The sequence below is a fragment of the Palaemon carinicauda genome, chromosome 11 (genome assembly GCF_036898095.1).
Source record: "Palaemon carinicauda isolate YSFRI2023 chromosome 11, ASM3689809v2, whole genome shotgun sequence".
NCBI classification, from domain to species: Eukaryota; Metazoa; Arthropoda; class Malacostraca; order Decapoda; family Palaemonidae; genus Palaemon; species Palaemon carinicauda.
Genome location: NC_090735.1, coordinates 93,125,101 through 93,140,413, shown reverse-complemented (window position 1 = coordinate 93,140,413; position 15,313 = coordinate 93,125,101). Strand labels below are relative to the sequence as shown.

Genomic DNA, 15,313 nt, shown 5'->3' with positions numbered 1-15,313 from the left:
TAGATCTGGGGTTGGTGAATCCCTTAACAGAGATTTAGCTAAAAGTAGTGCATGGTGCAAATTATGGGGTATGAAGTTGAATCCTAATAAAACTCAAAGTATGATTGTAAGTAGGTCAAGGACGGTGGCTCCTCAACATCCGGATCTCAGTATTGATAATGTTTCTTTGAATTTGTATGACACTTTTAAAATTTTAGGTGTGATTCTCAACAGCAAATTTACTTTTGAGAAACACATTAGGTCTGTGTCTTCTTCAATTGCACAAAAAATTGGCTTACTGAGAAAGTCTTACAAGATTTTCGGTGATCAATCTATTCTTATGAAGTGCTTTAATTCTTTCATTCTACCTTGTTATGATTATTGTTCTCTTGTCTTGTGTTCAGCTGCTGATTCTCATCTTAATTTGTTGGTCAGAAACTTACGGTCTATTAAATTTCTTATTCCTGATCTAAATATTAATCTTTGGCACCGTCGTTCAATTAGTTCATTATGCATGTTGCATAAGATTTTTCATAACTCTGACCATCCTTTACATTCAGATTTCCCTGGACAATTCTATCCTGTTCGTAATACTAGGCAGGCAGTTAATTCTAATAGCTAGGCCTTCTCCATCATGAGGCTCAATACTACACAGTATTCTAGAAGTTTTATTCCAGCTGTTACCAAGTTGTGGAATGATCTTCCTAATCGGGTAGTTGAATCAGCAGAACTTCAAAAGTTCAAAGTTGGAGCAAATGTTTTCATGTTGACCAGTCTGACATGAGTCTTTTTATAGTTTATATATAACATATCTGTTTTTGACGTTGTTGATAATTTATATAGGACATATCTGTTTTGACGCTGTTACTTTTTGTAGAATGATTTTTTGGTAATTTATTCTCATCATTTATTTATTTCCTTATTTCCTTTCCTAACTGGACTATTTTTCCCTGTTAGAGCCCTTGGGCTTATAGCATCTTGTTTTTCCAACTACGGTTGTGGCTTGGCTAGTAATAACAATAATAATATTAATAATAATAATAATAATAATAATAATAATAATAATAATATGGATCGGAGTTGTGGGGAATGAAAGTGACGGAGAGACAGAAATTGAATGTGTTTGAGATGAAGTGTCTAAGGAGTATGGCTGGTGTATCTCGGGTAGATAGGGTTAGGAACAAAGTGGTGAGGGTGAGAACAGTCGTAAGAAATGAGTTAGCAGCTAGAGTGGATATGAATGTGTTGAGGTGGTTTGGCCATGTTGAGAGAATGTAAAATGGCTGTCTGCTAAAGAAGGTGATGAAAGCAAGAGTTGATGGGAGAAGTACAAGAGAAAGGGCAAGGTTTAGGTGGATGGATGGAGTGAAGAAAGCTCTGGGTGATAGGAGGATAGATGTGAGAGAGGCAAGAGAGCGTGCTAGAAATAGGAATGAATGGCGAGCGATTGTGACGCAGTTCCAGTAGGCCCTGCTGCTTCCTCCGGTGCCCCTAGCAGCGGTAGGGGATTCAACATTGTGAAGCTTCATCTGTGGTGGATAGCGGGGGAAGGTGGGCTGTGGCACCCAGGCAGTACCAGCCGAACTCAGTTGAGTCCCTTGTTAGGCTGGGAGGAACGTAGAGAGAAGAGGTCCCCATTTTTGTTTCATTTGTTTGATGTTGGCTACCCCCCAAAATTGGGGGAAGTGCCTTGGTATATGTATGTGTAATAATTAGAATAGTTAATATTACATGTTTAAAACACATGACGTAATATGTCATGTTAGGTGAAGGAGCTAGCCGTGGGACTTGCTGTAGTCATTCAAATCATAAACAGGACATACAATGCAAACCTCGACAATATGACATTCTTCTTAAACGTCAACACATTGTCTCAGCGTGTGAAAGTTTGTGACGTCACCGGATGCAGGTGTCTTCCGAGTTTGTGACGAGTCTAATATAAACTAAGCATACGATATCTGTGATATCGATAAGTTAGTCAGTTCATATCTATACTTCACCAGAATTGGTCATCTGACCAACCCAGCTTCCTCCAGTGATGGAGATGTTTAACTCTGTTGTTTTTATAGAATAAATACTTTAAAGCTAATAAGATGTATTCTGTTATCCATTTACATACATCTGAAACAACACATACTCAATGTTTGCTTATAACAGTAGCACGCCAATAAATGGTGGCAGCGGTTAAACTCTAAGAATTAGAGAAAAATCTTCAAGACTTCAAAATAAAAGCTGTAAAACCAGAGAAAGATCTTCAAGACTTCAAAATAAAAGCTGTAAAACCAGAGAAAGATCTTCAAGACTTCAAAATAAAAGCTGTAAAACCTGAGAAAGATCTTCAAGAACTCAACATTATCTACATGAATCTACAATTCTGACTAAATATTAAAGTCCAACGGAACAGTTAACATTAACAAATGTTATGAATACCACTTGAATCTTCAATCAACATCCTAGGAAACCCAAGGACTGGCGTTCAACAATTGCAAAACATACCCAGGAAGAACTACATTCAACAAGAAACTCGAACGATACATCGCTAACAAAACATCAAGAGAGAGAGAGAGAGAGAGGACGTGTCGACATCACGCAGATCCACATATAAGCTAAGTACAGATTTTTTTAATTCATTCCAGTTTGGGCAGTGAAGTGTAGTTATCACGAGTCGTTAGTCGATTATTACTGGGGTGAGTGAATTGCTAATCTTTGTTAAAGGAAACTCCGAATTCTCATTTAGAATTTCTCTTTCTTTGTGCTAATTCCTTTTTCTTTCAGAAATTCTCGGGGAATGTTATGGGATTAGTGACATTGTTTGGGGAATTTTGTTATACATATGCGTTTACGCAGTGGGCGTCTGTACTCATATAGATATTTTGATAGAATTGCAAGGGGTCGAAGAGATAAGAAAAAAAATACAGCAGTCATGACTCCTGTCAGCCCTTCCCCTGGACCTAGTGGTGTAGGCCAGACTAATCCTCCTCCAATTGTGACGCTTGTAAATGCCAGGTCAGCAATCCTTCCTTTTCAGGGTCGAGTCAACGGGTTCTTGCCACAAAATGTGGAGTCATGGATTTCATCCGTCGATGCCCATTTAAATGCCAAACAAATCGTAGACCCTTTTGTACAATTACAGGAAGATAAAAGTTTTATAGATTTTTCTAAGGGGGATGCGAGTGCGTATTTAAGAGGTGTTTCATTTCAAGAAGCAGTTACTTGGGATGATTTCAAAGTTAGGTTACGCGCGATCTATGGGGGTGAGGAAGCCTTGGATGTAGTATTAACGTTACGAAATACACTTAATCAAGCCACTATGAATCGACTTAATGTTATTGAGAGAGCAGCTCTCATAGCGGATAGGCTTAACGAATATCAGGACATTTTAGGTCATTCCACTTGGGTTACTAACGATAACATCTCCGTGAAAGATTTTTTACGATTAATGTATTTAACTTGCATGACACTTATGTTGCCTGAAGCTTTAGTGCGGTGTTTTGATAAGAAGTTAACGCCTGCAAGTACGGAATTGGATGTCTATAAACAGATAAAGAAACACATGTCCAAGTGTCCAGATCTCGATCCCGTGTTAACTCAAGTTTTTGCAAAGAATGAAACAAAACCACAAACAGTGAACGTAGTTAGCAGTCCAGTAGCGGGAATGACGTGTTATAACTGCAAACGTCAATGTCACATAAGCGCAGACTGCAGAACGAAATTTTGCTCAATTCACAACACTGCAACGCATTCATATAGTCAATGTTACTCGCGTAAGACACAACAATATCCCAGAAATACACAGTCAATTCCACAGTCAGTTCCATATGGAAATAAAAAGAAAAATCCTCATTTTAACAATAAGAAGAAACAACCAAATGTCAATGCAGTTCAGAGTCCAAAAAAAACAAACACTTCTTCAAATATCGCTGAGCCTGGGCCGTCAAACCAGACCTCGCAAGGTCAGACTAATTTTCATAATGTGCAGAGCAAAGCAAATACCACATAGTTAACTCTAGAGGGGAATAGAGTGATGTTGGGTGAAGGTCATTCATGTCAACATCAATAGTATTGAATAATCAATTTAATGTTTTATCAGATAATTGTGAGACAATAGATTTTCCTATGAAACACACGGCCGAATTAAGTAAAACAGTGCATGCTCCCGTAGATTTGCAACGAATTCATACAATAATAAGCCAAAATGAGTTACGGCCAACCTTATATGCTGTAAATTTAGAACACAAATCCTTTACGTTATTTTTTGACTCTGGTAATCCACATAATATCATGGATTTGAAGACACATCATTTGTTGTTTTCGAACTTTTCGATTGAAAAATCAGGAATTAGACTTTCAGGTATAGGAAATAATGAATTAAATGTCATAGGCATAACTCATGTTCAGTTCAGAATCGGTAATCGCACGTTTGCCGATACATTTGTTGTTGTAAAAAACATTAATATGTATCCAGCTGTAATTATAGGATACCCATCTATGGGAAATCAAAACATTATCTTAGCTCCTGCCAAGCACGGCGTGTATATCAAAGGGAAATTCTATAAGTCTTCTAATACCTTAAAATCAGTTTTGGATAAAAAGGAGACGACAAATGTAACCGTAACGTACGTTGAAGAACCAATAACTTGTCTCACTAATAAAGAAATAATATACGCGACCCAGCAGAATTCTCGTTCACCCGTAATATCATCTTGCACGCAATCTATCGAACCAAACATACCTTCGAATTTAATAGTGCAAATAAAGAAAACACTACCGGGATCTGAAATATTAATCCTTTCCGATACTTTGAAAACTAACGGATTGTCTGTCACCCAAGCTATTTATACAGTGGGCTCACATCAGCAATGTAATATCGAAGTCTGTAATCATTTAAATAACACTTTAGTAATTCACAAAAATCAACATATCTTGGATGTAGAAGTTTATAAACATCGTATTCTTACCGTTGCTGAAATCAATCACTCTCAATCAGTTGCGGATGAATCCCTTTTGCGATCTATTAAAAATAAAATCAGTAAGGACATTCAAGATGAAGAAATTCAGCAGAAAATTTTTGAACTTTTAACTAAATATCAAGATGTCTTTTCCACTACGGATGGATCCTTAGGAAAAACAGATGTGATCGAGCATCAAATAAGGTTAAAGGACAAGCAGAAAATTATATATGTACCCTCGTACAGACTCCCTATGAAATTCCAGAATGAAATAAATGATGAAGTAGGTAAAATGTTAGAGGAAGGAGTCATTAGAAAATCAAACAGCCCTTATAATTTTCCTTTAATAGTTGTACCGAAAAAAGATCGAACATGGCGTATCTGCGTCGACTTCCGTCGTCTAAACGAGGAGACGATGCCTGATCGATTCCCAGTGCCATGTACTGACGATATTTTGTCTTTGTTAGGTCAGAATAAATATTTTACCAGTTTGGACTTACTTAAAGGCTTTCACCAGATATCATTAGAAGAAGATAGTATCCCATACACAGCCTTCAGCACAGCCAGGGGACATTATGAATTTTTACGGATGCCTTTTGGTTTACGTTGTGCTCCTACAACATTTACAAGAATGATTAACATAGTGTTTGGAGACTTGTTAGGGGATATATTGCATGCCTATATGGATGATCTTGTAATCTTTTCCAACACCTTAGAAGAACATCTACGTAAGTTAGAACTAGTACTACAGAGATTAAGACAACATAACTTAAGGGTAAAGATTAGTAAGTGTGAATTTTTCAAAACAGAATTAATATATTTGGGTTTCATGGTGTCAAGCCAAGGTCTTAAAGTAGTCCATGATAAGGTGTCGGCTATACGTAATTTTCCCATACCTACTAATGTCAAGGGAATACAGCAACTTCTGGGTTGTAGTGGATATTACAGGCGTTTTATACGTAACTATTCAATAACAGCTGCTCCTTTAACTGATCTTACGAAGAAGGGCGTAGATTTCATATGGTCTGAGCAACATCAACAGGCGTTTAATACTTTGAAAGATGAACTGTGTAGTTCTCCTATCTTAAAATTTCCTAACTTCGGTAAGGAATTCTTCATTGCAACAGACGCCTCAGACCTAGGAGTAGGAGGGGTATTGCTTCAGCAATATGATGAACAATTTTTCCCGATAGCTTTCTATTCTCGAAAATTGAGAACTTCCGAAAGTAAGTATGCAGTAATAGACAAGGAAGGGCTAGCTATTGTTAATTCGCTAGTGCATTTTAAGTTCATAATTTACGGTTATCCCGTTAAGGTTCTTACTGACCATAAACCACTAACAGAGTTCTTTAAAGGCTTCAATCACAGCCCTAAACAAACTCGGTGGCATTTGATCATTCAAGATTTTGGCGCAAGAATCGGGTATTTACCTGGGAAAGCAAATATCATTGCGGATGCATTATCACGCAACCCCGTGTCATCTTGTACGGAGCCTTTAGCTGAATTAATAGATATATCAACATCCATGCCTATTGTAAAAACAATATCTGAACAAGAAGATTTAGGCTGGAGCGCTGAATTGTTACAGACTGAGCAAAGAAAAGATCAGAAAATAGAAACAATTATAAATGCTTTGAAAGGCAATCATAAAGAAAGGGAATATATAAAGTATAAGCAGCAGAATTATATAATCAAAGATAATATTCTGTGTAGGACTGTGACAAGGAAAACCCGCAATACACCACATGTAACTAACGACCAGGTAGTAGTACCAATCTCACTTATTTCCACTGTCCTGAATTGGTTGCATTCAAATCCATTACATGGACACCCGGGGTTCTCATTAATGTCACAGAAAGCCAAATCATTGTTTTATTGGCATACAATGCTTACAGATATAAAAAGACACATAGCTAATTGTCGCACATGTCAGGAAAACAAAGGGCATACGAAAACACCTGTCAGCCTAGGAGCTTATCCTGTGCCCAATCAACCCTTTGAAAGAATACATTTAGATTTGTTAACAGGATTTTACGAGTCAGACAGAGGAAATAAGCACCTCTTAGTAATTATAGATGCTTTAACTCAATATACAGAACTAATAGCGCTTAAAACTAAAACTGCGATTGAATGCGCTAGGAAGTTTTACGAGTGTTACATTTGTAAACATGGAATTCCACACATGATAATCTCAGACTCGGGTGGTGAATTTAATAATCACTTTCTTACCTCATTGTGTGAATTCCTCAACATAAAGAAAATAAATACCATGATATATCACCCAGAGTCGAATGGGCTAGTGGAAAGAGCAAATAGGAAGATATTGAATATATTGAGGGTAACACTAGGGGGATCAGACCCCAACTGGGATATTGCAATACCGGCGGCACTGAGTACTCTGAATCATTCATATCATATATCAATTAAAATGTCACCGCATGAAGCATTGTATGGTACCCCAGTTAGAACGCCTTTCCATGTATTAACGCCTACAACTAATCTATCAAATCCTTTAAAAGAATGTATAAATGCAAGTATAAGTCGATATGATATCCTTCGAAAGAATTTAGAAGAATCACAAATCATAATGAAAAGGAATCATGATAAAATAGCGAAACCAACTAAAACATATACCGTGGGTGATAACATATATATTCAAATCAATGTACGAAAAGGGCTCAATTATAAACTAACACCTAAGTTTGAAGGCCCATTTAACATTTTGGAAACATTAACGGCCAATAGGTTTAGAGTTCAAAACGTATCCCAACCCACGGATGAGAGAATAGTACCATTGGCTCACATAAGAAATTAAAAAAAAAAAAAAAAAAAGAGAGGAAAAGATGTGAGGGAAAATTTTTTTTTATTTTTATGTGATTAAAAGTTTTCTTTTTAATACAGGAGTAATTACATATATTTTTTCTCGTTACAGGTTTCCAAGATGAATTTTTTGTTGTTGGGAGTGATTTGTTCGCTCAGACATTTTTCTCGTGTGGGATGAGCTCTAAAACTAAAAATATATATTTTAAATATGGCAATATAGTTGAAAGACAAGAAGACATTTTTATTACATCAACCAACGTAATTGTAGAAGTGAATATGCAAGCAATTTTTCTTCAAGAGAATGATGTCATTAGCTTAAGAACTGCCATTTCAAGGTTTTCTGCATCATTGGATGAGTTGCATAGAAGACATTTTCATTTGACTACAGAGAGTTTGCTTGGATCAACATTAAAAGTTGCAGAGATGCTATCTGATGACTTGAAAAATAAGACTGGCGAGACAGGATCTTTGGCTTATGACCTTTTGATGTGGACTGTAGGACACGAACATAAAGAAAGACGGAATCCGTTTATTTATGCTGCATTAAGCATCTTTGGGTCTGTTGCAAGTTTAGGTTTAGGAATTTCCAATCGTCTTAAAATTAGTAATCAAAATAAGAAAATTGAGTTCTTGACTCATAAAGATGAATTGATTATGCCAGAACTAAGGAATCAGTTAGCTTCAATCAATAAAATTATGGATTTAGTAAATGAACATTCAAATAATATCGTTCAAATTATGGAAGTACAGGATTTGTTGGCAACATTAACGTATTATGATTCAAAGATAGATCACATACATAACAGAATTGCACATTTCATTGAGAAATCCAAGGATTATGTAGAAGCTATCACGTTAGCAACTAAAGGTGTATTGTCGCCCCATTTGTTGCCTATAAGTTAGTTAAAGTTAATTCTGGAGAACGGAAGGGATAAACTAGGCTATGTTCCTTTGTTAGACGAACATAGGTTAGAATTTTATTACAGTCTAATTACAGTAAACGTAGATAATAACAAGATTATGATTACAATTCCCTTTGATTCTTCTGATGCCTGGCAATCTTACAGTATATCACCATTTCCGACTTTCATGACGAATCACTCAAATCCAGTAATATCCAGTTTGACAGGACACATATTGATTTCCCCAGACAAGGAAACATATACGGTCATTAAAGACTTAAATCAATTAACTCACTGTTCAGATGCAATGGATAGAAAAATATGTACAGCTGACTCATTTGAATTCCATAAAAACTTAATGGATTCATGCGAGTTAGGTATAGTGCTAGACGGTGCTCTCTCCCATACAAGTGAAAATTGTCTGGATAAGCTTTATCCCTTTGACAATAATGAGTTCAATTGCAGACTGAACAATGGCTCGTGGATACGATACGACAAGGACGGCTTCAATGTATCATGCCCTGACGGATCCACGTCCTTCAGCCACATCTTCGTCGCAGCAGATGGTTGTGTCGGGACTTCCCCGAATTCCATGGTGACTGGTCTACGGACAATCATCAGAGAACGAGCCTACTTCGCGAACTTCACGTGGACCTCTACAATGCCAGCACTTCCTCTCCCGTACAACGGACATGTGGCAAAGCGGTTGATGAAACTTACCGAAAGGGACCACCTGTCACCGACTTATAAGGAAATCCTTCACCACATACTACTAGCAGGATTGGGTATCACGGTGGTGATATTTATCGCCGTGAACATCCTTGTTTGGCGTAGGTTACGGCACAGCAAGCAGCTACAAAGGAACGATTCGCCTAGTCCCGACAATACTCCATACTTGATTCAATTCAAAGCCGTTTGAGTGGCCACCTCATTCGCTAAAGGAGTAAATTGTCGGGAAGTGTTTGTAAGAAAAGCTGTTAGTACGCTAGTAATATGTAATTGAGGAAATTTTCTACATTTGCATTGTTAAAAATACATTTAAAACAACATTAAAAAAAAAAAAAAAAAAGATATAAACCATTTTTTTCTCTCGGCATCTAATAAAAATATATAAGCCGGAATGTTAAAAAAGAAAAGAGAAAAAAAAAATATATAACAGAATCTATGGGCATCTAATAAAATATATCAGCCCTATATATAAATATATATATATATATATGTGCGAAACCGTGATACGTGTACGTACCAGGAATTCGTGTTTGTGCACTAAAAAATTGAGTATTATGTTTCTGACAAAGGTAACAATTATTCTTTAACAAGTTACCGAATCATATATAAGTCAGTAGTTTTTTTTTTTTGGTACCATACAATCATTTGCTAGCAATGTACCATATATATGATCTTTGTTTTATCATGCATTTTTCTTTTTGCTTTGGTAATATCTTTTTCATATGCATTATTGTTATTATTTTTAATGTGCCTATTTGGACATTCGTCCTCGGTTGATTATGGCTAAAGTTAAACAAAGAATAATACATATGTCCAGTCACACCTAGTAACCATGTTTTGGCTTGTTGTTAAATTTTTGTGAAAAAATTGAGATAGCTGGCCGAGCTTATGTAATAATTAGAATAGTTAATATTACATGTTTAAAACACATGACGTAATATGTCATGTTAGGTGAAGGAGCTAGCCGTGGGACTTGCTGTAGTCATTCAAATCATAAACAGGACATACAATGCAAACCTCGACAATATGACATTCTTCTTAAATGGTCAACACATTGTCTCAGCGTGTGAAAGTTTGTGACGTCACCGGATGCAGGTGTCTTCCGAGTTTGTGACGAGTCTAATATAAACTAAGCATACGATATCTGTGATATCGATAAGTTAGTCAGTTCATATCTATACTTCACCAAAATTGGTCATCTGACCAACCCAGCTTCCTCCAGTGATGGAGATGTTTAACTCTGTTGTTTTTATAGAATAAATACTTTAAAGCTAATAAGATGTATTCTGTTATCCATTTACATACATCTGAAACAACACATACTCAATGTGTGCTTATAACAGTAGCACGCCAATATATGTATGTAATAATAATAATAATAATAATAATAATGATAATAATAATAATAATAATAATAATAATAATAATAATAATAATAATAATAATAATAATATCTAAAGGGATAACTGCAATTTCTTGCACATTTAAATCTAAAAATATTCTTACCTGCAAAGCAGCTTTTCTTTCATTTATGAAGTCTCGATCTGTGTTCCCAAAGACTTTTTTCGGTGGGAGTGATGGGAGAGCTGTACCAACCTTCAGCAAAGCATGAAGCTGAACAAAATCTGAGTATCGATGACTCACTAACCACTTTGCTTCATTGTCAGGGGCACGAAATACTTCTAATGAATATTCCTGGATAAAAATAGAATTAAATTAATTACCGTTAAGCAAATCTTACATGACCCAACACTAATAGCTAAAATGAAACAAACCCTTCAAAAGTTATCTATATACATAATTTTCTCCCCACTAGGTTGTAGTATTTTCTAAAATGAAAAGTTCTCAATCCTGTGCATGGAAGCTTTTGTTTTGCTCTTGAGGAAAGAAAATAAATTTCATCTGTTTCCTAACCAGAACAAGTTTTATGTGATATTTAACCAGCATATGAAAGAAAAATCTTTATTGAACAGAAAGAAAAATAGAGTAGGGATTAACAAGACAAATTTACCTAAGATATATACATAGGATATATCTTTCGGCAAAGCTGGAAGGACGCCAATAGACTGAAAAAGTGCGAGGTTGCAACCCTACCTTCCACTGTTGTGGGTTAGTAGGGGGTTGCTGGGGGGTTCCCCAGCCACCTATCTCTACTCACAGCTCACAGAGCTGCCTCACTTTCGTTTTTCAGGCAAGACTTCAAGGGGACAGGTGATGGCGGGATAATTTTTGTAAACAACTATATGTTTGTATTAGTTATGGAAAAAAAACAAATTATTTCAAAATTTGTCATTTGTTCCCACACTAACAAACCTTCCGCTATTTACATAGGATGACTCGCTTTTAGGTGGGTGGAAGTCCGACTTCTGGCTTAGCCATTGACCCGGGTTGTCATAGAACAACGTTAGATTGTAACTGAGGATAAACCTTGTCACCTCACTAATAAATCCCAGTGTGTGTTATTGCAGCTTGAGCAAAAGAAAAAAGGGTTATAGAAATAGCATCTGAATGCCTAGGTAAGCAGAGTTCTAAAAACAGGAGTCTTATATATATAGACGTTCCCAGTAATCCCTCGCAAGAAAACATTGGGGACGTCAACAGTATAATTAATTATCAACTATACTAAGATACACAAGGGAAGTGATTCTAACCTGCAGAGGTTAAAGCCAGCTTACAGAGGACCCAAGGAGCTGTACCCCAAGAAAGGGGAAAATGAAGAGAGGGAAAATGTCAGACATGCTCTCATTCATTCCAGACTTAACCAGGGTAACCAATACCCTCAACCAGCTGCTACTTATCCAACAAGGAGCCTGAAATCATCTTAAACCACTTGTGCAGCCACCACAGGGGCGATAGTAAACGTATCGAGCCTTCTGTGGATCATGTCTTTGAGGTAGCGGGCGGTGAAGGTTGTTTGACGCTTCCACACACCCGCTTGTAAAACTTGAGAAACTGAGTAGATTCACTCAAATGCCAGGGATGTACTGATGCCCCTGACATCATGAGCTCTAGGTTGTTGAGCTTGAGGAGGGTCTTGTTGGAGAACAAACTCTGAGACTTTGCTAATCAAAGAGGAGAGTGTGATCTTGGTGACCCTCCTCTTCGTTCTGCCTGAGCTGACAAAAAAGGCTGAAAGCTGGGGTCTTGATGCTGCAGTGCGTTTAAGATACCCAAACTCGTAACTGGGCAAAGTAACAACTGATCTGGGTCATTGGTTACAGAACGGAGACTTGCTATTCGGACAACCCCGAATCTAGGATCCGTGACCGATGGATTTTGAGTCTTAACAATGAACTCAGGGATGAAGCCAAGTGTCACTTCCCCCCATCCCCTTGAATGGGTGATGGCATACGAGACCATGTAGTTCACAGACTCTCTTTGCTGATGATAAAGCATAAAGCATGTAGGAACACTGTCTTCAAAGTGTGATTAGAGTCTGTTGCATGGCATAGTGGTTCATACGAAAGGCTCTTAAGGGACCTCAGGATGCAAACTATGTTCCAAGGAAGAGGTCTAGACTCCGACTGGGGCAAGTGATCTCATAACTTTGTATAAGTAAGGAAAGATACAAAAAGGAAAGATCTACACTATTCAATTTACAGGCTAGGCTTAAGGCTGAGCAATAGCCTTTAACCCCCAAAATGAAAGGAGTTTTTCCTCTCGAAGGTAAATAAGGAATTCCGCTATTACAGGAATACAGTAGTGGCATCGAGGGGAGATACCTCTTTCATGACACCAACCACAGAAGGCTGTCTACTTAGACTGGTACACTGCCGTCATGGACTTACGTAAGTGGTAAGATATTTGTTTCGCAGATTGTTACAAAAAGCCTCTTTATGAGAGGAGGCGCTGTAGGGGTTTGCAGACTGTGGCCAAGTGTAGCACGCAGACTGTTTAGTGTCCGAATGTTGACCACACTCCAACGTTCACTACAGTCGAAAAAGAAAAAACGGTGGAATTCCCAGCAATCTGGGTAAAAAGTAAACAATTAAGGATGAAATGGGAACTAGGCACCAGCCCTTGATTTTATACTGGGCAAGGGGACCCAGCTACAACCTTACTTCCCTATTATTTTTCTTGACTATACCGTCTCTCTCCACAGTATCATGCGCTGAGTTCTAAATAAATAAAGCAGTATGCTTTCCAAATATGATTTTTTCAGGTTTAGGCAAACCTTAAGAACATTAGGAGAAAAAAAAATGACATTTTTAATGTATTTATAGACTGGAACATAAAACACCCTCAAGGAGGAAATTTATTGAAAGAGGATTATTAAAAACAACAGATTTAATAAGGAAAATTATTCAAATAACTATGTTGACAATACCAAATAATAAAGGAAAATTTCAATTCTCATAACTAAATTTATATTGTAAGGAAAAATCTAATACAGTATCCCTCTTCCCTTCAGTCCCACAATAACTAGGTTAAAAAATGATAGGAAAAAAAAAAAACAAAAAAAAAAAAAAACTGCCCACACATTGGACACTCACAATCAATTAAGGGATTTTGACGAAGGAAAAATCTATTTCTGGGGAGAGACCTGTGACGCCTGGTGAAAAGTCCTTTCTACCTTTTCTGATATAAATCTTCCAAATATACCAGAGAAAAATAAAAGCATGGAATGCAGAGGTTACTACCCTCGCGCGAGCACCTCGTGAGTGTCGTGTATACATCAGGGGCATGTGAAAAATGATATTTTAATTATAAAATAAATTTTTGAATATACTTACCCGGTGAATATATAATACCTGCTGCTCCAGCGGCTCGACAGAAACACACACAAAAACTCGCGAGCGATCGCTATGAAGGTTGCGGGTGTGCCCACCAGCGCCAACTATCGTCCAGATACCGCATTTGCATGTAAACAAGCCTCAATTCTTCTCGTCCCGCTGCGTCTCTATTGGGGAGGAAGGGAGGGCCTTTAATTTATATATTCACCGGGTAAGTATATTCAAAAATTTATTTTATAATTAAAATATCATTTTTAAATATTTAACTTAGCCGGTGAATATATAATAGCTGATTCACACCCATGGTGGTGGGTAGAGACCAGAGTTAAATAAGTTTACAGCGTATATGCTTAGAGTTTTTGACAGTTATAACATAACAAAACCCAAATATATAGGTACCTGGTAAGGAAGTTGACTTAGACGATTACTCTGCCTTGTTAGTCTGTCTTCCTCACGAAGCCCAGCGATCCTCTTAGGATGCTGAAAGACTCCCAGGAGCTGAAGTATCAAGGGCTGCAACCCATACAACAGGACCTCATCAAACCCCTAATCTGGGCGCTCTCAAGAAATGACTTTGACCACCTGCCAAATCAACCAGGGTGCGAAAGGCTTCTTAGCCTTCCGTACAACCCAAAAACAAGATTAAAAACATTTCAAGAGACAGATTAAAAAGGATATTGGAATTAGGGTAATGTAGTGGTAGAACCCTCACCCACTACTGCACTCGCTGCAACGAATGGACCCAGTGTGTAGCAGTCCTCGTAAAGAGTCTGGACATCTTTTAAGTAAAATGACGCGAATACCGACTTGCTTCTCCAAAAGGTCGCGTCCATAATACTTTGCAGAGATCTATTTTGCTTGAAGGCCACGGAGGTTGCTATAGCTCTTACTTCGTGCGTCTTAACCTTAAGCAAACATCGGTCTTTCTCATTCAAGTGAGAATGAGCCTCTCGTATTAAAAATCTGATAAAATATGACAAAGCATTCTTTGACATAGGCAATGATGGTTTCTTAACTGAGCACCATAATGCCTCAGATCTACCTCGTAAGGACTTAGTACGGGCTAAGTAGAACTTGAGAGCTCTAACAGGACATAGCACTCTTTCCAGTTCGTTGCCTACGATCTCTGATAAGCAAGGAATATCAAAAGATTTAGGCCAAGGACGAGAAGGCAGTTCATTTTTGGCCAGGAAACCAA

At 37.4% G+C, this 15,313-nt stretch overlaps 1 protein-coding gene across 2 annotated transcripts in view; it reads right to left on the bottom strand.

Moving 5' to 3' along the window:
- LOC137650094 (PX domain-containing protein kinase-like protein) overlaps positions 1–15,313 on the bottom strand; it is a 793,620-nt gene that overhangs the window by 696,798 nt on the left and 81,509 nt on the right. For both annotated transcript variants that reach the window (XM_068383187.1, XM_068383188.1), the window contains exon 2: positions 10,889–11,077. In XM_068383187.1, coding sequence (XP_068239288.1) covers positions 10,889–11,077 — 189 coding nt within the window. The remainder of the gene's footprint in view (positions 1–10,888; positions 11,078–15,313) is intronic.